The 21,881-nt window shown below is 41.4% G+C and overlaps 1 protein-coding gene across 1 annotated transcript in view; it reads left to right on the top strand.

The window, feature by feature from the left end:
- The window catches only part of LPCAT2 (lysophosphatidylcholine acyltransferase 2), a 48,935-nt gene extending 41,998 nt beyond the window's left edge, over positions 1 to 6,937 (top strand). The window contains exons 12-14 of the mRNA XM_037877793.2: positions 1,743 to 1,841; positions 3,864 to 4,005; positions 5,200 to 6,937. Of these exons, the coding sequence (XP_037733721.1) occupies positions 1,743 to 1,841; positions 3,864 to 4,005; positions 5,200 to 5,441 (483 nt within the window). The 3' untranslated portion in view covers positions 5,442 to 6,937. The remainder of the gene's footprint in view (positions 1 to 1,742; positions 1,842 to 3,863; positions 4,006 to 5,199) is intronic.
- Positions 6,938 to 21,881: the final 14,944 nt, after the last annotated feature.

Here is a 21,881-nt window from a genome sequence, read left to right as displayed (position 1 = left end):
AACGATATATTGTATATCTAGCATTTTGGATGTCACGAGATCCACAGTGTTAAAATGTCTGGCGTCAGAAACCACTGGACGAAAAAAAAGAATTGTACTGGGGTACCAGCTGACTATTAATCGCAGAGGTTAAAGTGCAGAGATTGAGTAGAAAATTGCCAATAAACATCGAATATACCATGCTACCTGTCTAACAGGAGGCTGGTAATTTTATCAGCAGTGAAGAATTGTATAAAGAAACTTGTTGGCAAACCCACAAGTCTCTAAACAGTCGGTGATATTCAACATTCTAAATGCTTCCACAAAGATTCTTTACCCTATCAATAGAAAACAAAACATGGGTGTCTGTAAACTGGAAGTGTATTGGCTTTAGAGACTGAGTAAACTTGGATCTAGATAGCAATTGTTTTAAACATTGCAAAGTGTATTGGTTATTTTTAATTGTTTAAGAGTAAAAATACTTTCTCACCCACCTATCTGAATCCAGGACCATCCAAAGTACAGAAGTATTCATTCAATAAAGGAAATCCACAGTATGCAGATCCCAAGGATCTCAAGGCACTCTACAGTTTAGTCTTGGCACTGTTCCATTAGGTAGCTTATTAGTCCATTATACAAATGGGGGATCTGAGGAACAGAGACGCTAAGTGTGTTGTGTTGAGCTTGTGCTGTCCTCTTGGTAGCAGAGCCAGGAAGTTATGCAGATCTCCCTTCTGCTCTGTGTGTTTACGTACAAGACCATTGTTCCTTCATTTGCCTGTAAAACGTTTCATATTGATCAACTTCGGAGGATCTTGACACTACTATTTTGCCTCCTGGAAGAATATTTTAATTCAGAAATGTACCCTTCCCCCCCCATGAATTCTGCACCACCAACGTTCAGTTTTTAAAAATTTGTTTGCTGTTTAAAAAATTTTCATGACTGTCTCATGGGAACATTTCAGCCCAGGGATCGTCTGTCCCCTTAACCTCAAGGTAGTTGCTCTGTGTATGGTCACCTAACTTTCAAATGTTACTGTTTCTTACCCATGACAGAATATCTCCCAGGTCCACAAAGAACTTTTAAGATGGTCACATAAATACAATCAACTCAAATACGCACGTGTTCTTCAGCAGGTATTTGCCACTTCCCCTCACTGCAAATAGACTCGCCAATAATTTCACCTCACCTGGAACTGATAGCCCGTCCCATCAAAGGAACTGCAGTTTAGGTCTGAATGAATTACTGTAGTATCTTCCTACTGAAAAAAATCTGGTTTTCCTACTTCCAATACAGGCCATTAGGATTAAAGCGCAATATCTTGTTGTTCGACTCATGAAGTGTCTCAGGTATTTTTACAGCCTTCTGAACATACGCAGAAAGCGCCTGGTAACTTCTTGACGATGCGCATGCTATATCCTATCTTGGTGTTCTGTTTCTTATAGCCGAAAGTACTTTTTGAGGTGAGCAAACGCTAATAACCAAAACTCTCTTCTTACGCAGGTAAAGATTTTAATCCTTTTGTGAACTGGTGCTTACAAAACAGCAACCAGAAGTCAGTTGTTCATCTATAGAAATGGTTTCTCCGGTCACTTTTAAATGGTATAAATGTACTGATTTTTTTTTCCAGATTTTTTTTTAAAATATTAAATTAAGCATTAGTACAGATTGCATAGCTTGATTCTATTTCTCATATGATGAACCTTTTAAGTGATCCAAGCTATTAACTCTTAACTTTTGCTATCTGTCTTTGTGGTTACAGAATGGAGATGGTACCATAGACTTCCGAGAATACGTGATTGGTTTGTCTGTTCTTTGTAACCCTGCCAACACAGAAGAGACTATTCAGATGGCATTTAAGGTAAGTTCAGTTTAGCACAGCTCTGTAAACCTGACAAACCTGGGCTGACTGTAATTCTGTTCTCTTTCAAATCATAATATAAATGTATAGATTCAATCTGTCATGTGAATGTAAGTAATGCTCTTAAACCAATTGACATTTGTAGTGAAGAAAATGCAGATGTCAGCTTCATAGATAAGTTCTTCAAAAGCCATGTGAAGGTACTAAGGAATATGTAACTTGGCAAGATAAGTCCAAAAATGATTCAGCAGCAGTTACACACTTCTGTGAGGGCATTTTGTGAGTGATATGTAGATCAGAATAGTCTGGTGGGGCTCAAGTGTTCAGTTATTCTTTAAAAAAAAAAAAAATCATCAATGGACATGGTCAAGGCTCATAAAATCAAAAATGAGTTACCAGCTTGTTTTTGGATCATGGACACTTAGACTTTGAGATCCCTCCATTCTCTCCACTGCTCTGCTTTTGTGTATTCCTCGTGCAGTGTCTTGAGATATGAGGGACAGTTACTCTGAATAGGACTCTCATAAGAGAGACCAGTGCTTACTCAAGAAGTTGCCTATATTTTTATGTGAAATTATTGTGTCCTATTGCTGCTGTATATAGCTAAGTGTTCCGGCAATCCAGCCTGTTCAACCACTGCTCCAAAAGTTGTGCTTTCTCAGAGATGTTTTGTGTCTGAAGATCCTCAGAAAGACTGGCCTCCAAACCATAGCAACCACCAATGGTATATTAACTGTTGCATTTACTTTGAAGCAGATAATTTAGACATCATTACTCTCCTCAATGGGAAGCGTTCTACTCTGAAATGGAGCTATGACTTTTCTTCCATTATCTGCTATCAAACAAGGTTGCATTTGCAATGGGTTCTGCTTGGTTACAGGGGTTCACCCCTGGAGAGCTCTTTGCAGAATTGGAGCCATCATCATAGGCGCCAACTCTGTGGGTGCTCCGCGGCTGGAGCACCCATGGGGAAAAATCAGTGGGTGCTCTGCACCCACCGGCAGCCACGCTCCCCTCCCCCCACCATCCCACCTCCTCTGACTCCTCCCCTGAGTGCACCACATTCCCGCTCCTCCGCCTACCTCCCAGTGCTTCCCGCTCGGCTGCCACCAAACAGCTGTTTGGCCGCTCCGGGAAGGAGGGGGAGGAGCAGGAATGTGGTGCGCTCAGGGGAGGAGGCGGGGAAGAGTCGGGGCCGGGGTGGGGATTTGGGGAAGGAGTCGGAATAGGGGCAGGGAGGGGGTGGAGTTGGGGCAGGGACTTTGGGGGAAGGGGTGGGGGTGGGGCCAGGGGCAACAGGGGGTCGAGCACCCACTGGCGGCAGCAGAAGTGGCACCTATGGCCATTGTTCCCCTTATTTCTTACACTAGTGAGCGGTTAGTGCAGCTGCTCACTGCCACTGCCGTGCTAGAAAGGATGGGATGAAATATGTAGTGGGCGACAAATCATGCATGTTATTACAATATGGATTTTCATCCTAGCCGAAATAGTAGCAAGTTCAGTCAGTGTCATAAAAGTTTAATTTGCAGAAAAAGAAGACAAAAGCCTGATGGTATTATTTTTAGTACTTATACATGGGACACTTTTTGTAAGTTATCACATCCCTTTTAAATATAACGGTTTATAACAAACTATGGGCCGTGTTTTTTGAAAAAGCTAATTTAGTGGTATTTTTCATTACTAGTTTCTGAGCATATTCTCCAGTACAGCTCATTTACAGCATATCATGGAGCCTTTGATCTCAATGTTGTCTTTCTTTTGAAAAGTTCCTTGAAAAATGTCCCATCTCATTCTCTGGGGAAAATTTTTTTTTTTTTTTTTTTTAAATTAAATACAAATTAGCTGTTGGGACTCGAGTCTTCAAATCACAGTGACAACTGCTGAGACATCTTGAATGGCAGAGACCATTACTGGGTGCTTTCAAAGGTTAATTTGAATTGAAATTGCTGGTCTACCACATAGGCAGACTCATACTATGGGTATTCGCATTACAGTTTTTCTACTTCAATCTTTCTACTTCAGCTCTTTGACATTGATGATGACGGCAGCATAACAGAAGAAGAGTTTGCTTGTATTCTCCGGTCATCTCTTGGAGTGCCTGACCTGGATGTTTCTCAACTCTTTAAGGAAATAGACACAAATAATTCTGGGGGGGTCACCTATAGTAAGTATATTCCATAGAACTAATATGCTTATACTAAGAAAGAGCCTTGATATTACTACTCTAAGATCTCAGTCTCCGATTATTACAGATTCAGAACTCCTTTTCCCCACAAAAGAAGTCTAACAGGTGCCTAGACCACTCATATATTGCTACTGTTGAGAAAAAATGTGTGGTCTGGGAACATGAACAAAGACGATGTATTCATTTCTCCTTAATTACGTCTACTCTTGGAGCTGGGGATATCATTCCCATTCGAGGAGACATACTTGCCACTACCGTGCCAGAGACCCTAGGCACATAATCAGGGCTGCTAGCCAGTGCCGCCACTCTCGCTGCCATGGCTACACTCTATTTTTAGCACATGAGCTCAATGGGAACAAGTGCAAGTATTTCTCCTCACGCTGGGAATCACTCCCCCAGCTCTCAGTGTACATGTAACGTAAGAGATCTTACAGCATCATTTCTTCTGGGTTTGATATGCCACCTCCATCACCATGAGTGCCTTACAAGAGACTCCCACAAGCAGCCAATGGATTAACTTCTTCCATACTTCTGCTGACACAATCGCAACAATTGGTTAGATTTTCTGCCTTCCCATCTGCCCCTCCCCCCCCCTTCTTCTTCCTTCATTGCGGGTTTTATTATGGCTGAGAGAAAGCTATGCTGAAGCCGTGAGCTTTGCACATCCCTTTTAAGGCAATGAGACGTGTGGTCGTTCTAAGCCCCTGTATTAGACAATTCCAAAGTCTGGGATTTATGCTGTGAAATCTGTGTCTCCCACACTAGTGAATTCCACCATTGAGACCGATAGTTACCTCTTATGCTTCATAGCCGCTATGAACCATTATTTATAATGAAATAGTCCACAATATCCTCACTTGTTGCAAGAGTTTTGACAGGTGTAAAATTAATTTTTTTCAGGTCACCATTCAGTTGGCATTTCAGTTTCTGGAAGTTTTAATAAGACTAAATATAAAACCGCTACAATATAAATAGTAATTCCAAAACTTCCCACCCTGGAATCTGTTGCCCCTTCCTCTGAAGCATCTTGTCCTGGTCACTGTCAGTGAAGGGATACTGGTCTCAGTGTGGCAGTCACTATAATTTTCTTTGCCGTCATGCTGTTATTGTGCGGTAGAATATTTTGCATCGTTGCTGCTCAACACGGTAAAAAACACCTGTCTTTAATTTCAGATGAGTTTAAGCACTTTGCATTCAAGCATCCAGAATATGCCAAGTTATTTACTACATACCTGGATCTACAGAGGTGCCAGCTACAGACATCAGACGAAGAAGACGATTATCAGACACCAGGAGACACATTCTCACAGAGTAAGACATCAGTCTCAGAAAAGACCCCAATCGCAAGAAATAAAGTTTGTCCTGACGGCAATGAAGAAGACCTCTCAAGTACTTCAGACAAAAAGGATGACTAAGTATAAACAGCCTGATGATTTTGCATTTACACTGTGCAGATTTCACTGTTTTATATCAAATGTGCTTGTTGAATATTGATAAAAGTTAAGATTAAGAATTTTTTTTTTACTTTTTTTGTATTTCTCTGTGTGTCAAAATGTGGGGGGAGGGGAGATAAATAATTTATTGTGTTCTGTTAATGTATTCCATTCGGTGTTGAAAGTAAAAATGCCCCCTCTCAGGTAGATTGCACAATACATTCTGAATCTAAGTTAAATGAATACCATAGTCTCTCTTGGTATCGGTCTCACAGGACTGTGAATATTGATTACTCTCTTCCAAGCAAGGTGTTTACAAGGTAGCAGACATTGTTAGGGTAGCCACTGAGGAAAAGTAATCTCCCGATAGGGGCTGAGGAGAAGATTTGCTGCTCTCTCTCGCTATAGGACATTTAAATGTCAGACTTTGTTTTCTTTAGTCTACGGGCACCCTTCATCATTTCTGAAATTTCAAAAGTATAGAAAATTTAGAATTCATAGGAGAACAAATGTTAGGAAGTTGGTATTTTAGTGAGTGCGTGGCTGTCTTGAGGCTTTCCTTAATCTGTTGTCAGCCACAGTCAAAATTTCTCAGCAAAGCCATGTTGATTCACTGATGTTAATAGCAACATCTTTGGACAAAGGCCTACTGAAGATGGAATGGGTTGTATTTGTAACAGTAAAAACGAATTGGAGTTCAAAGATAGCAGATCATTATTTGAATAGGAAAACACAGAAAACAGGGCCTCAATGGTTAGAACACTAATTGCGGGGGGGGGGAAGGGGGAGCATATAAACAAAACACAGTTTTTACTAATTTAATGCCATATGAAAACTAGAGGAAAATTTCGATCTAATAGTCATCAAGTGATCATGACTTTGTTCTGGACAATTACAAGGTAATTGTCAAGCTATAGTTCTAATAGTTAAAATCTACTGTAAAATCCACTTTCAGAAACCATATCTGCACCTATCACACCCTGAGAGCGTGCTCCAAAGGCCACTTGGTGTCAGTGGAAAGATTCCTGTTGATGACAGTATTCTTTGCCTCAGTTCCCTACCGTGCAATTTAGGACCAGAGGTTTGAAATGTTGCTCCATCATCTTTTCCTGCCATTAACCTGTAAGGGATTTATATTCTTAGCTTTCAACAGTCCTAGGAGTTACTTGCATAAAATACCCTATTCATCAAAGGGAGAAGTGGCAGGTTAGTTTCAATTAGAGAATACCTGCTGAAAGATAGCCAAGAGGCTCAGGAACATTACCTCAAAAGCCTGGAATGTATTGTATAGCATCAGCAAGAGACCTAGTTCTGCTATTTAAGGTCCAGGTGCAATAGTGGCTTCTGACCTTTGATCAGTCAATGATTTCACTGTCTCCAGGTATATTTACATGTTTTAGCTTTCATGTGTGCTCTTCTGTCATATTGTGGCGTTCTCATGTTCCAGATGCTTTAAATAAATACTTATTTTTAAAGAATGTGTGAGAGTATTCGAGGAAAGACACACTGGCTACATGGGCTGCTGGGGTTTTCCAGCAAGTCGTCCCTGGCAATGTCTTCGTATGGTGTAAGGTACAAGGTAAGCTGAAGTTACATTCTTAGCCCTGAGAACAATGGTGCTGTCATTTACTGCAAGGCTAGAGAAGTATCATATGGTCGCCGCTTTCCTGGAGAGACAATGGCAGAGAATTCTCCCTGCTGACTCGCCCAGTAAAAGGGAACATTGGCACAAAGGAACCGGACACAAAGGAAAAAGAATTTTGCAGTCATCCCTTTTGTGGAGATTCTGAGATGCTTGTCTGTCCACAGACTGTAAATGAGGACACGTCATAGGCAAGTAAAAGGAATCAGTGATTCAAACCATAATTCATAAATAGAAATTATGTCTGAGTGTAAGTTGAACTCTAGGAATGTGCGCTCTGACCCCACAATAGCAAATACCAGTGGAAGGATCTAACCATCATGATTTCTGAGACACCCTCCTACATGTAGTCAGTTGATCCCTCACTTTCAGAAGCTGTGTTTGAAAGTGTACTTACAGATCCCAGCCTGTGACAGATTTTTGGCTTGCCTGTTCAGCCAACTGACGGGATTTTTTTGTTGCCGCCTCCTGCTAAGCAAACAGATTTGCCCACAAAGTTAGGAACTACCTATGTGTGTGTGATTTGCTACCGATGTGTGTGTGATCCAGCTTAAACTTTGTTATTGGCTGGGGCCACCTCCCTACCACTCTTTGCCATGGCTATACAGTACCCCATTCGCTGAGGGCTGGTATAAACAGACACTTACTGGGTGTGAACCTACCTTGTACTAGCATGCTGCACTCTGTGTGTCTGTGTGGACCCTGCTGATGTACTCTAAAAGTTCCCTAGTGCACTTTGAAGTATTGCTGTTTTAAATCAGTGTGCTCTAGGGAAATTTTAACATGCATCAACAGGGACACTTGCTGCTCAGGAGGTTAGTGCAGGGTAGATTCATCCCTTAGCTTGCAAATGCAGTCAGTGTTCATTTAAACAAGCCCTTAGAGGCAAAACGAATATGAATTTCTTAGCAAAGAGCATTTTGCCTTACACACACATCAGAGGAGACTGCAAGTGTTATTCTTTGTGTCAGGACAGAAGGAGGATGCTTTTGTTCCAGGTAACTAAAGTAAGAGAGGGAGTGTTAATGGATAGACAAAACAGTTTTTTCTCCATACCTTTATATGGCAAGAGTTGCTTATACACACACCTTGTATTTAGGGGGGTGGGATGCAATAAGTGAAACACCACACTGTAGTGTATAGAAACAATGGGAGGCTACCACAGCTCAAAAGGTATATAGCCCGATACATGAAATGGAAAATGCCACAAATGGTTGCAGAATGTAGCAGTGGTTCCACCATCCACTGGAGAGAATCAATTGAGCACGAGAGACACTAACTCAATAGATGCACATCTGGTTGGTGTGCAAGAAGAGAATAAATTAATTTCTAGGCATCCTCAGGGCTTCTGGGTGCTTTTAAAAGACCAACTAAAAGCAGTTTGAAGTAACCAGGCACTATGTCTGTCTAAGTGGCAGAGGGGAACTGACTCTGAAAGGAAAGTTTTAAAAAGCCATGCTAAAATAAAGGAAACAGTTCTCAATTTAGCATTGAAGGATGGTACATTTATATTTTAGCGTAGGGTAAGTGTAAGAATTCAACAGCAGTGGACCCCTGGTACATAAGACGCTCATCTTGTGGTAAAAGGGACATTATTTTGAACCTGATTCACTTCTTTGGGGGTGAAGTGACTCAATAGCCAGGGCCATCACAAGGCAGGCCAGGTCATCCAGTTTACTCTGCTCTACCAGTAATACCTTCTTATGGGGAGTGATTCATCCAGTTGTCAGGCGTCCACTGTGCTCTTGTCAGCCAAGCAACATGATGATGTCAAGCCAGCTTAGATGGAAACAGAGATGAAAGAATGCCAGCATGCCTTAACCAGGCTTCTTCACAGAGATAGTCAACAACAATGGTGATTAAACTGACCTGCACAGGAGTCCATACAAGAGGGCTTCTAGGCTGATGAGAAATTCATAGATTCATAGATACTAAGGTCAGAAGGGACCATTATGATCATCTAGTCTGACCTCCTGCACAACGCAGGCCACAGAATTTCACCCACCCACTCCTGCGAAAAACCTCTCACCTATGTCTGAGCTATTGAAGTCCTCAAATCGAGGTTTAAAGACGTCAAGGAGCAGAGAATCTTCCAGAAAGTGACCCGTGCCCCATGCTACAGAGGAAGGCGAAAAACCTCCAGGGCCTCTTCCAATCTGCCCTGGAGGAAAATTCCATCCTGACCCCAAATATGGCGATCAGCTAAACCCTGAGCATATGGGCAAGATTCATCAGCCAGATACTAGAGAAAATTCTTTCCTGGGTAACTCAGATCCCACCCTATCTAACATCCCATCACAGGCCATTAGGCCTATTTACCATGAATATTTAATTACCAAAATCATGTTATCCCATCATACCATCTCCTCCATAAACTTATCGAGTTTTATCTTAAAGCCAGATAGATCTTTTGCCCCCACTGCTTCCCTTGGAAGGCTATTCCAAAAGTTCACTCCTCTGCTGGTTAGAAACCTTCATCTAATTTCAAGTCTAAACTTTCTGGTGGCCAGTTTATATCCATTTGTTCTTGTGTCCACACTGGTACTGAGATTAAATAATTCCTCTCCCTCTCCGGTACTTATCCCTCTGATATATAAAGAGCAATCATATCTCCCCTCAACCTTCTTTTAGTTACGCTAAACAAGCCAAGCTCCTTGAGTCTCCTTTCATAAGACAAGTTTTCCATTCCTCGGATCATCCTAGCAGCCCTTCTCTGTACCTGTTCCAGTTTGAATTCATCCTTCTTAAACATGGGAGACCAGAACTGCACACAGTATTCCAGGTGAGGTCTCATCAGTGCCTTGTATAATGGTACTAAAACCTCCTTATCCCTACTGGAAATACCTCTCCTGATGCATTTTTTCACAGCCATATCACATTGGCGGCTCATAGTCATCCTATGATCAACCAATACTCCAAGGTCCTTCTCCTCCTCCATTACTTCTAATTGATGCGTCCCCAGCTTATAACTAAAATTCTTGTTATTAATCCCTAAATGCATGACCTTACACTTCTCACTATTAAATTTCATCCTATTACTATTACTCCAGTTTACAAGGTCATCCAGATCCTCCTGTATGATATCCCTGTCCTTCTCTAAACTGGCAATGCCTCCCAGCTTTGTATCATCCGCAAACTTTATTAGCACACTCCCACTTTTTGTGCCAAGGTCAGTAATACAAAGATTAAATAAGATTGGTCCCAAAACCAATCCTTGAGGAACTGCACTGGTAACCTCCCTCCAGCCTGACAGTTCACCTTTCAGTAGGACCCGTTGTAGTCTCCCCTTTAACCAATTCCTTATCCATCTTTCAATTTTCATATTGATCCCCATCTTTTCCAATTTAACTAATAATTCCCCATGTGGCACGGTATCAAACGCTTTACTGAAATCTAGGTAAATTAGATCCACTATGTTTCCTTTGTCTAAAAAATCTTATATTAATGCCTTGTAAAGATCTAGTAATCACACAGTATAATTAAAAGCAACAATTTATTTGTATAAAAAAGTAATGTATATCTCTGATACATCAGCAATTAATGTATGCAAAGTGTGATTTACATTAATAGTAAAGTCATCTGTATGCACAGAACAACCTATGTTTACACATATGTTTAGAATGGCATGATTAACCTGACCAGGCTTGGATAAGGAAATAGTCTACTCTTCTGTCCCCAATTAGCAGGATTCACTCACAAAGTGTGATATAATCACTCTCGGGAGAGGGTCAAGGGAAATGTAACAATTGACCTTCTTAGACACTCATGTATAACAGTATATTTTAATTAGGTCTGATTTGAACTGAAATTATTTGCTAGCAGCAATTACATCAACTCTGTAAAGAAACACTTGGAACAAAGCTAAAGCAACACTGATAAATGTGTTAAAACAGAACACAAGCCTAAAGTTGTAAAAATTCAAAATAATAAAATAAATAATGTATATTGCAGTGGGGTTTAAATCACCCTGATCAAATATGCCTTTCTGGCAGGGATCAACTGCACTGAACTGAAGATGCCGTGTTATCTCTGGGTTCAACCAACTGCTGGTAAGCCCATTAAAAATGCCCCAACACCTCTGATGGAACCCTACCCAGAAAGAACTGGACAGGATCAGTGAGGTCAGTAATACATTGATGGCTAGCAGACAAAGCAACTGTTAGATCTAATACTTTCTCTAGAGCCAGCTGCCTAGCATCCATCACAGATGTGAAACCAGGTCCCGATTCACTATTGCCTTCTGCCTTGAGCTATTTCCAAGATTGTGCTTTGTTTTGTTTTCACTGTGGAGTTTTTGCCCTTATAGGAACTAACCCTTCTCCCCCAACACACATTAAATCCACACATACCCCTCCCCTCCCCTCCCCCCAAAAACCCCAAACCCACTAGTTCAGCTTTTGACTGTAAAAATGAAAATTCGTAACAGATTCAAAATTAAAATCCTAGGGCTTGGTGGGAATTGGCATTCATAACTGTGCAGGCAAGCATATAAGATGAAGTCACATGTAATCAGAGGATGTATCAGGTTTTAATGACAATTAATTAATTTTAAATCCCAGGAGTAAGAGTACCCTTTCCAATGAAATAACATTTATTAGATTGATTAACAATGAGGTGAAGTTTGTCAGTAGCTCTTAAGAGAGCAGAGACATAGTTACTATACATAGAGAGGCGGAAGGTAAACATCTTATAGGCTTAGTAGCTATGTTCTTAGCTTGGTTGAAATTTGGCCATTTCATTAGTTCAAGACAGATTCTGACATTTCATAAAGCCAAAATGCTAACAAAAAAATTAATCTGATACAAATACAGTATGCAGATAAAGTTCAAGACGTGGTACATTCAGCGTCACAATGGAGAAAGCATTGAAGGCTCATTTAGGGCCCCAATTCAGCAAAGTGCTTAAGCATGTATTTAATCCCATTGCCATCAACCATGTGTTTTGGTGATTTGGGGCCTTAGTCTGATAATGCAGAGCATGAAAAAATTGCACTGGCAAATGATTATTGATAGGACTAATCATAAAGTATCACAAAACAGAGAATCAATACAATGAGTGAATAGCATGGATATTTTGATTTATAATGTCATCCATTTAGCTTTAAATCTTTCATAATCACTGCAACATGATTGATAAGATTTAGGTGATACATGGGATTTTTATGCTTAAAAAACTACTTCATGTGGGCATTAGGGTTTTTTAACAAAGGTTCAAGGTAGATAAACCCCCAAATACCTATTATCTTAATTTTTCAGACTGTTACTTTCAGTTCATTAAGTCTATAAGCAAATAACTTGAAAATCTCAACTCATTGTTCCATTAAGGCTGAAATGTTCAGATAGCCAAATAATCAAATGAATATTAGATTATCTGTATAATGTTTCTCTCTGCCCCCTATTTGAAATGTAAAATCAGGTTAAAATGAGGGGTTTATCTTTTAAAGGTTTTAGGGTTGTTTTTTTTTAATTTTGTTCTAATCTGAACAAACATATGTAGATCATCATGTCACCCTACTGTGTAACCAGAGCTTGAGTATGTTATATCCTGTTAAGGCAGCTCTATTTATTCCAGTCCTGGAATTTTATATACAAGGACTGGGCATTTTAGTATTTACACAAGTTTTGAGCCATCGTTAGCCCTGATCGTCATCAGACCCAATCCTGCAATCCTTACGGTACAAGGAAGGCTATTTCTCAGCTTCAGAAGAAAAGACTATGTGGCAATTTTATTATTATTTCAGAGGCGTCATGAAGGCTAATGTTCATATAACAAATCCCTATAATTACCATTTTTATCCATAACAGTTATTATCCATTGCTAGGCAGGTGATATTTGTCCTTAAGGATGCAAAAATTACAGAACTAAAATGAAAATGAAATTATTTAAATCCCAAATCTTCTGTTAACTGTTCACTTAAAGGCTCTGATTCAGGAAAGCTCTTAAACACATACTTAAGCAGCCTTCCTGAATAAGGATGCTTGCATAAAGTGGGGTCAATAGGTTTGTCTCACTGGGTTTTGATCATCCCAGCTTCCCATGCACTAACTGGTCATCTAGACAAGCAACTTACTGAGGGTTGCTCAGCTGGCGCGCCATGCGCAAAAGAAAACTGGCTTGTAGATGTACAACTCCCCGTCCCAGGGCACTTTGGCAGGGAGGGAAGAGAGGAATGGTGGAGAATGGGAAGAGTCTGAGCTGGTGTGGGAATGTTGCTGGGAGAGGAGTATTTCAAAGCCCAAGGATTCAAACAGCATGTATCACGCCACTCAACGTCTTTTCATTTTTAAGCCCATCTCATGACATTAGTTTGGGGTCTCTGTCTTCTTGTTCTTGGTGCCTTTAGTGCCCACAGTTTCTAGATTCTCTGCAAGCAAGAGGTTAGAAACTTAATTATTTTTAAAGAGATCTGGGATTTTCACAATCACATGGACACAGGACCTGGAGCTTCAAGAAACACACGGTAGATGTCCAGAAGACTTGCACTAAAGCAGTTGGTAATCCTCATACAGGCCAGCAGCCTGTTACGACCTGTTCTAGGGTGGGGGGTAGGTGATGAAGGGGGAGTAGGGAAGGATTTGTGTTTCTGTTCCTGGTATGACACAACAATGTCTTACTGTTAGGAATTGCCAGACTGGATCAGATCCAAGGTCCATCTAGTCTAATGTCCTGTCTTGGACAGTGGCTGATACCAAATGCTTCAGAGGAAGGAGTCAGAACCTGTCAGCAGACGAATGTGAGATAATCTGCCCTTCACATCGGTCTCAGCCTGGTCTCAGAGCATGTCTCCACTGCAGCTGGGAGGTGTGATTCCCCACGTGGGTAGACAGGCTCACACTAGGTCCACTCAAGCTAGTGCGCTAAACACAGCAATGTAGAAATTGCAACATAGGCAGCAGCTTGGGCCAGCTGCCTGAGCTCAGACACAGGGGGCTGGATGAGCTTGACTCAAGGGGGGCTCCTCAGCTGCTATTTTTAGCATGGGAACTCAAGCTGAGCTAGCACGAGTCTGTCTGCGCTGGGAATCACACCTCCCTGGTGCAGTGGAGACATACCCTAAGGCTGTGTCTGCATTGCACAGTTAATCCACGTTATTTGCACCCCTGTCTGGGTACCTAGCCTAGCCAGGGTGTAAACAAAGCCATACCCCCATTAGTGTGTCCTCACTGTTTCTAGACTCGCCGGCACGAGTTTGGAGGCATATCCCAGGGTTCTTTGTGCTGAACCCAAGCATTCTTTCCCAGTCAGTTGTATCAATTGTGTCTGTCCTTTGCGGGGAACTGTGGGAAGGCATTGGAGGACTATCAGCATTCAGGTAATTTGGCCTATATCCTCACTGCAAAGTCACCAGGTTTCAGCCAAAACTCAAGCTCTGATTTAACCTACAGCACTTGGATCAGCTATCCTAGGCTTAAAGCATCTCCAAACCTAGGGTCAGAGGTTTTTGTGAGTGGACTGGAGTGAGGTTAAGCCTAAAACTCGGGTAAAAGCCCAGGGTAACTGTGCAATGTAGACATACCCTTAATTAGATATTGGTTTAAGCCATGGAGATTACTACTATTAGCTCTGTTCTAGTGGTACAAAAGAGCCCAAAATATTTAACACTAGATCAGTTCAGTTTTGTTTTGTTTTTAAATGTGCTTTCTTTAAAAAACAAAATCCCCACAACTTTCCCTGTTGTGTCTGGACATTACTGCTCCGAATGTTTCCTAAGCATCGGACAATACGCTACAAGCAAAGTGATATAAATTAGAAAGACCTGATTACAGCAAGGGCTTTGAGACTATAATTGTTCAAGAAGAACAATTTCCTTTCCAAAGGTAAACAGCCTTGCAGACAAAGATAAGGCCAAGTGGCGTAAGACTGTGTTTCTGCTCATACTTCCCGATATCAAAGATTTTTAGGAACATTCAGAATGTTTGCTTAAAGTGTAAAAAAGAAAGTGAACAGGAAAAAGTGTAGGAGACTAAAAGGAATCACTCAGCACTGCTGACAGCTTTTAGGGCAGCTGTTTTCTTCAATGCAGGAAGCCTTTTTGAAACTGGAGATAACTAGCCATGAAATAGAGCAGCTATTCAAAGGAGAAATAGCCTAAGTGGTGAGGATATGCACATTTCTCTTTGAACGAAAACATGCCAGTCTTGAAAGAGTTTCTTGAATTAAATTTCTTTGACAACCTAGTCGCTAAATCCTTTGTAACAGAAAATATATGAGAAAGGAAAATGAATATGTTTAATACATATAAATACCAAGGGGTAGAGCGATGCTTAGGACTTACATCCATACAACCTGAACATAGGTTTGGACTAGTTCTAACTCAAACCCAACCCAATCCTAGAATCCCCTTTGAAGTAAGTGTCAGTCTTAGTTTTTTCCATCTGTGCCTTTTCCACTTTGAAAGTAGGAAAGGGATCCTTAAACTTTCCCACGAAGTGGACCATTTCTAAATAGAAAGATTAACTTTTGGACCTAAAAGGACCTTCCAGTCATGAATCTGTGAAGGGAATGATCAGGGCACGGAGCTGAAGTGAAATCAAACTATTAACATGATACAGTTTTAATTAATGCTGTTAATTGTATTACAGCAGGACCTAGAAACCCCACCTGAGACTGAAAAGCCATTGGACTGGCATTGTACAAACACACAGTGAGAGACTCTCCCTGCCCTGAAGAGTTTACAAAGAAGGCAAAGGGAGAGAAGTGAAACAGAGGCACAGAGAGGCAAAGTATTTGCCTGAGGTCACACTCCAGGTTATTGGAAGAGCTGGAATTAAAATCCAGGTCTCCTAACTCCTGGATCAGTGTCCTACCCGCTAGACCATACTGTCTCTCTGAAACTCGATGAAATAATCAAACTTTGATCCCTCTAAACGTGGGTAAGTTTGGCATGAGATCAAAACCACAATGTGCAAGGAGAGAGCAGATCATATAGATTAGATTGTTTATGCCAAGAGGGTGCATGGTTTTGCCTTATACACTACTTTGAGTATCGATGTTTCTCTTTTTAAATGCCTGCCCTTCCCACCTGCAACTGTCTCGGCTTTGCTTGCCACAGGTAGGCATTTACAGTTCATCAGAGACTGATCCTGTCCACTGTGAGATATTGCACCCCAAAAGCAACGGATCTTAGAGTCTCTGCACAGTTCATGTAGGCTCTGTACTCTGGCAGGCAAGTGTCTAAGGAATGTATCGCATGCACATAGAGTCCAATCTGATTTTCATTGAAGTCAGTGGTGGCCTTTCTCATGGGGAGTCAGAATGAAATCGGTCTTATGTTAGTTCATTTCTCAACCTGGGGTGGGGTTTGAGAACTCAGATAATTTCATGTCAGTCAAACCCTTCTGACTTTCCTCCCCAGGTCTCCTCACTATTTTCCCATACAGAATCCATCAACCTTTCATCAAAGACTCAGCCTCTAAGTCATTGTTTTCTAAGTTTGTTAATAGTGTCCTGCCCATATCACAGAAGAGCCTGCCAAGAGAAATATATCAACCGGAAAACAAACAACAGGCAGAACTTGGCATGCATTAGTCCCAGTTTGGGTGGATAAACAAACAGCAGATCAAATATTGATGAGGGGGGAAAACTGTGTTTATTCCTAGTGGGTTCATTTCTTACGCACACATCTCTCCCACAGCATGGTGACAAGCACGTCCCGTGGAAGTGTATGCCACGGTACCTGGGAAAGGGCTGTTGCTGTAAACTGGACAACACATTCTCTCCTTACAAAGCGTGTCAGCTTCTTGGGAAAAACTACTGGTTTGTATAGTATTGTTAAAATATATTAAAGAAATTAAGCCAGCCAAAATGCACTCTTTCAGAGTAGCACAGTGGGCGCACAAACATGACTGTATCATATGAGATAAGTGGGCCATCTATTCTTGTATCCTATCTCCAAAACCGGCCAGTAAAAGGTCAGCACACAGATGGAGTCCTACTAGTCTCCATCTTTTCTCCTCTCTTGCATGTATCAGGCCAGTGGCTCTGAAACCTTTCCCGACTACTGTACCCGTGCAGGAGTCTATTTTGTCTTGCATACTCCCAAGTTTCACTTCACTTAAAAACTACTTGCTTACAAAAAGTGTCACAGCACCCTATTACTGGAAAATTGCTTAATCTCTCATTTTTACCATATAATTACAAAATACATCTATTGGAATATCAATATTATACTTACATTTCAGTATATAGTATAAAGTCACAGTCTGTATGAAATTTTAATTTGTACTGACTTTGCTAGTGCTTTTTATGTAGCCTGTAGTAAGACTAGGCAAATATCTAGATGAACTGATGTACCCCCAGGGGTAAATGTACCCCTAGTTGAGAACCACTGTATCAGGCCATTGGGATCATTATTTATTATCTTTATTATTTATATTGCAGTAGCACCTCAGAGCCCCAGTCATATGCCAGGACCCCATTGTGCAAGACAGTGACCAAACACGTAACAGGCAGATAGCCCCTGCCCCACACAGCTTACAATCCAAGTATAAGACAACAGGTGGATGGTGGCTTCAGACAGACGGACAGGGAGCACAAGGAAACAATGTGTGAGATAAGGAAGCAATGGGTGAGATGCTTTTACTATGCTGATGACACGTACCTCATTAGATACAGATTGTTGAATGTCATACCCAAAGTACAGGTGAGACCAAGACGTGGACAAGAATAGAGGCTAGAGTTAGCTGGCCGAAGCTCCATGCAGATGAGTCTGAGGTGATGCTGGTTGGCTGGCAGTTGTAAATGGAAGACACACTGAGGAGGACGTCTTTCCTTTCTGTTGAGTGTATGCTCCTGCCATTTGTTGCTAGAGTTCACTATCTGGGGATGGTATGGGATTCCCAGCTGCTGTTGATTGATCATATGGCAGCAGTTTCTAGGAACGCTTCCCCCCACACAGCTCCATCCTCCAGGGGAGTGTGGACATTTCTTTCAGAAGCAGACTTTGCTACTATAATCTATGTCTTTGTCTCCTCAAACTAGACTGTACAATGTACTCTACATGGGCCTACAACTTAAATCTACCTGGAAACTGCAGCTGGTTCAGAAAGTGCCAACCTAGGGGAGAAAAAATAAAGCCATCCATTCTCTGAAGGGCCCTATAAGTTGACATTTCATGTAAGCCCCAGAGGAGGCCTCAGATCTGCTTGCCTAGGCAGAGGTTGGATAGCAGCTTTAATCTTATTTTATACCTGTGTGTAAAGGCGCCCATCCCAAATTCTAGACACACCTTTAACATGACTTTAAAAATCACAAAAATCTTATCCATACCTAACACGAGCCTTTCCTCACTGCCTGGCCCAAATTAAATTTAACAAACTGGGACATTTTAAAAAGCAACAAATACCCTACCAACCTCAAAAATCACTGCCCACATGCCCCTTCTCCATTCCATAAAGGTCTGAGATACACCTCCCATTCCAGAACCAGTTCTGGTTCCATTCCAGGCAGTGTTCTCCTCCATGTCTGTGAAACTATTTCCTTGAACTGCTCCTCACTAGCTGAGGCATTTTCCTGCCAATGCACTTCTGACCATGGGATGATCGAGATGTACTCACTCCCTCCCCGTCTTGTGTCAGAGAAACTGCCAACTCTTTTATCCTCCAGAATCAATTATTGTTATGTGATACCTAAGAGGAGACTTCACACAACATCAAAAGGGAAGCATTTAACTTTACCATGAAGAAGCATGTTATTTGCTGTGGAACTAACTACAGATAAAGATATTGGTTAGAAAATTTAAAACCTAGTGAATGACATTATCAATTTAGAAAAGCAGCATAGCATGTTCCAGGCCATATATGAAACAGAAACTGCCTACAAACGTAAGATCATAACAACAAATCCAGTTTAACAGATGGTAATGGTTCGATCCTCCAAGGTGCTGAAAACTATGGCATAGGTCAAGTAAAACACTTAAGCGTGTGTTTAATTGTGGTTAAGCATGTGTTTAATTGTAAGCATAGGACTAGGCCCATTGACTTAAATTGAGTCATGTGCTCAAAGATAAGCACATGCTTAAGTGCCTTCCTGAATTGCCCCCAGAAGGCTCAGCTCCTTGTAGTACTGAGCAGCCGGTATTTTTGGTGCCCAAATACCATGTTACAAGGATGAACACCTTAGAAATACATACAGAATGTAATACTTGAGGCTGTACAAAGAGTGTCTGAGTCATCAGACAAGACTAGGACCTAGTAGGTATCCAGAATACAGAAACAGAATAGGGAGTAGTTACTCTTGAGTCTTAAATCATTAGCCGCACCTTTGAAAAATTCTGTACCTCCTTATATAGGTCAAGAACTATAAATAATTCAGGGAAAAAATCTTTTTGCAGCCAATGTCCTTTATATAACTTGACCAGGGAATAATCTGCAAAGCTTGACCACCCTCTAACAAAGGAGGAGATTTTGGATGTGATCATATATTGCAGGTCTGAGAATCACCTGGCCCAGTGGCCTGCCACTTACTAGTTATATGCCGTTTTCCTGGAAATGTTTAATTTTGCTATGCAGGAGGGGAAAACAGCCCCAATTATTGAATGAGGCTACAATTACTTTATTATGTGTTGCTCATTAGAAATCCAAGTATTCGCAATTCCTTTCAAGAAATCCACAATTCCTTTCAAGTTGCTCTCAAGACTTGCCAAGCCAACAGAGCAGGAAGGACAGTCAAGCAGTGTTCACACCATTGGTGGAGGAGCAAAGCCGATGTCCCAATAACCACGCAGCTGAGCCCACACATCAGCCGCATACCACAGACATCCCCAGCACATTCAGTAGTTTGATGCAGGTTAAGACCCTCTTGCAGGCCTTTCCCTGCCCCCACTCTGATATCAGAGTAGCTAAATGGCTTACCCCTCCAAACACTCTTCTAAATAGCTACTTTACTAGCTCCATGAGCCAGACACTCCCCTCTCCCCATTTATTTTTTTTCATAAGAGAGCACACCTATATTGGAACCTGCCCTAGTTTATTGCCTTTAGATGTGGGAACCATTCATCCTCCTTACAGTAGGAAAAAGGGGATCGTACCCCTCTCCGAGAGCTCTAATCCCAGGCCCTAATGAAACACATTCTGGGAAAACAAGGCATGCTTGTTTACAAGGACTCTATGACAGCTCTGCCTGGAACCCAATCACAGCTAGCCCTGTCACAGAGTAGAGTGTGAAGGGGAACACACAGATTTGCTTTGCGGCAGTATTGACATGTTAATTGTTATAAATTACAAGTAGTGGAACAGACACATTTCAGAGGAACCCACCTGCGGCTGGTTGGCAGGGAACAATTCAGCTGCTGCTTTTATTGCCCCCATGATCTGTCAGTGACTATGTTTGTAGGGTTCTTCCATCACTGTTTGAAGGCCATGTCATGCATCATTTGTCACAGCTCTTTGCTGGTTATGCAAATACTATATTGAGAGTAGCATCACCTAACGGTAAAGGATAAGTTGCATCCTTCAATTCTAATCTCTGTTTTTCTCCTGCACATCTGTCTTGCACTGCAGGAGACAGCTGGTCCCAGGGACAAACTGAGATGGAAAATAGGGCTTGAAAAAGAAATGTGGTCATAAGCTAAACCTTGCCAAAATAAAACATAAAAGACTCGGTGCAGCCTTATTAGCTCCAATGTTACACATACTGTTTATAATTGCTTAGTCTTATTCTAAGAGCATGTGCTTTCATTCCTAGCATACACAAAATTCTCATTAAAGTCAATCTGGAAGCATGCAGGATCAGGTCCCCAAGAGGGGGAGGGATAGCTCAGTGGTTTGAGCATTGGCCTGGGTTGTGAGTTCAATCCTTGAGGGGGCCATTTAGGGATCTGGGGCAAAAATTGGGGATTGGTTCTGCTTTGAGCAGGGGGTTAGACTAGATGACCTCCTGAGGTCTCTTCCAGTTCTGATATTCTATGACTCAGCTCTGACTCAGCAATAGTAATCTGTTATGTACACTGGTGAGTGAATTAGGAGAAGGTGTGTGGAGTTCAGTACAAGATTCGGTGGTGTGTGTCCACCTGCAGACAGTTGGTTCATTCTGCCGTGTCTCATCCTACCCATATGTTATTTTAAGGATTTTTATGTTGGTTGCTTGGTGCTATTTCATTTTGTGTTTACTTTTGGAATGGAGTTGTAGAATTATTACATTAACTCGCAATATATACGAACTGAAGATGTGTCTGACCCAAAATGCTGAAGATGACCTCACCGCAGCTTTGGAGATCCCGTTTCTGGGCCTCAGGCCATTTCCAAGTCTGAAGATATCTGCTCAGTGCCTCTGTTTGTTTTGTTCAGCTTTTCCTTAATGATCAATTATTAAAACTCAAATAAACACTTGGCACTCGACTCGGTCCAATCTTTGTTGGAGAAAGAAAACATTAACTTTTCTTCCAGTTATGTAATACGGAACATGTGCCTATGTTAATGTTTCAGACGTGAAGCATTTTTGTTGGTTTCAATATCTGGAAAGGCTTTAAGTGACGGACATTAACATGGCACATGCTGGGTGTAGTACCACCCAACTGCAAGGCATAGTTCTTTGACCTGCCGCCTCTAACACATACATAGTAGGGTGCACATTAAAAAAAAAAAAAGTCTTACCAAAACAAAAACACTACACTGCACACACAATTCTCCCCTTGGGTAGAATATGAAAGACATAGATGGTAGTCATGTCACTTAATGCACTACTGGAAGGCACTCAGATATTACAGAGATGGTGTGGAAGCAGGGAAAGAAAGAGAGGGTTTAAGTGCAGCCATTTAAGTGTCAGAGACAGACCAACTGTTG

The sequence above is a fragment of the Chelonia mydas genome, chromosome 12, assembly GCF_015237465.2.
Source record: "Chelonia mydas isolate rCheMyd1 chromosome 12, rCheMyd1.pri.v2, whole genome shotgun sequence".
NCBI classification, from domain to species: domain Eukaryota; kingdom Metazoa; phylum Chordata; order Testudines; family Cheloniidae; genus Chelonia; species Chelonia mydas.
This window is presented reverse-complemented; position numbering and strand designations above follow the sequence as displayed.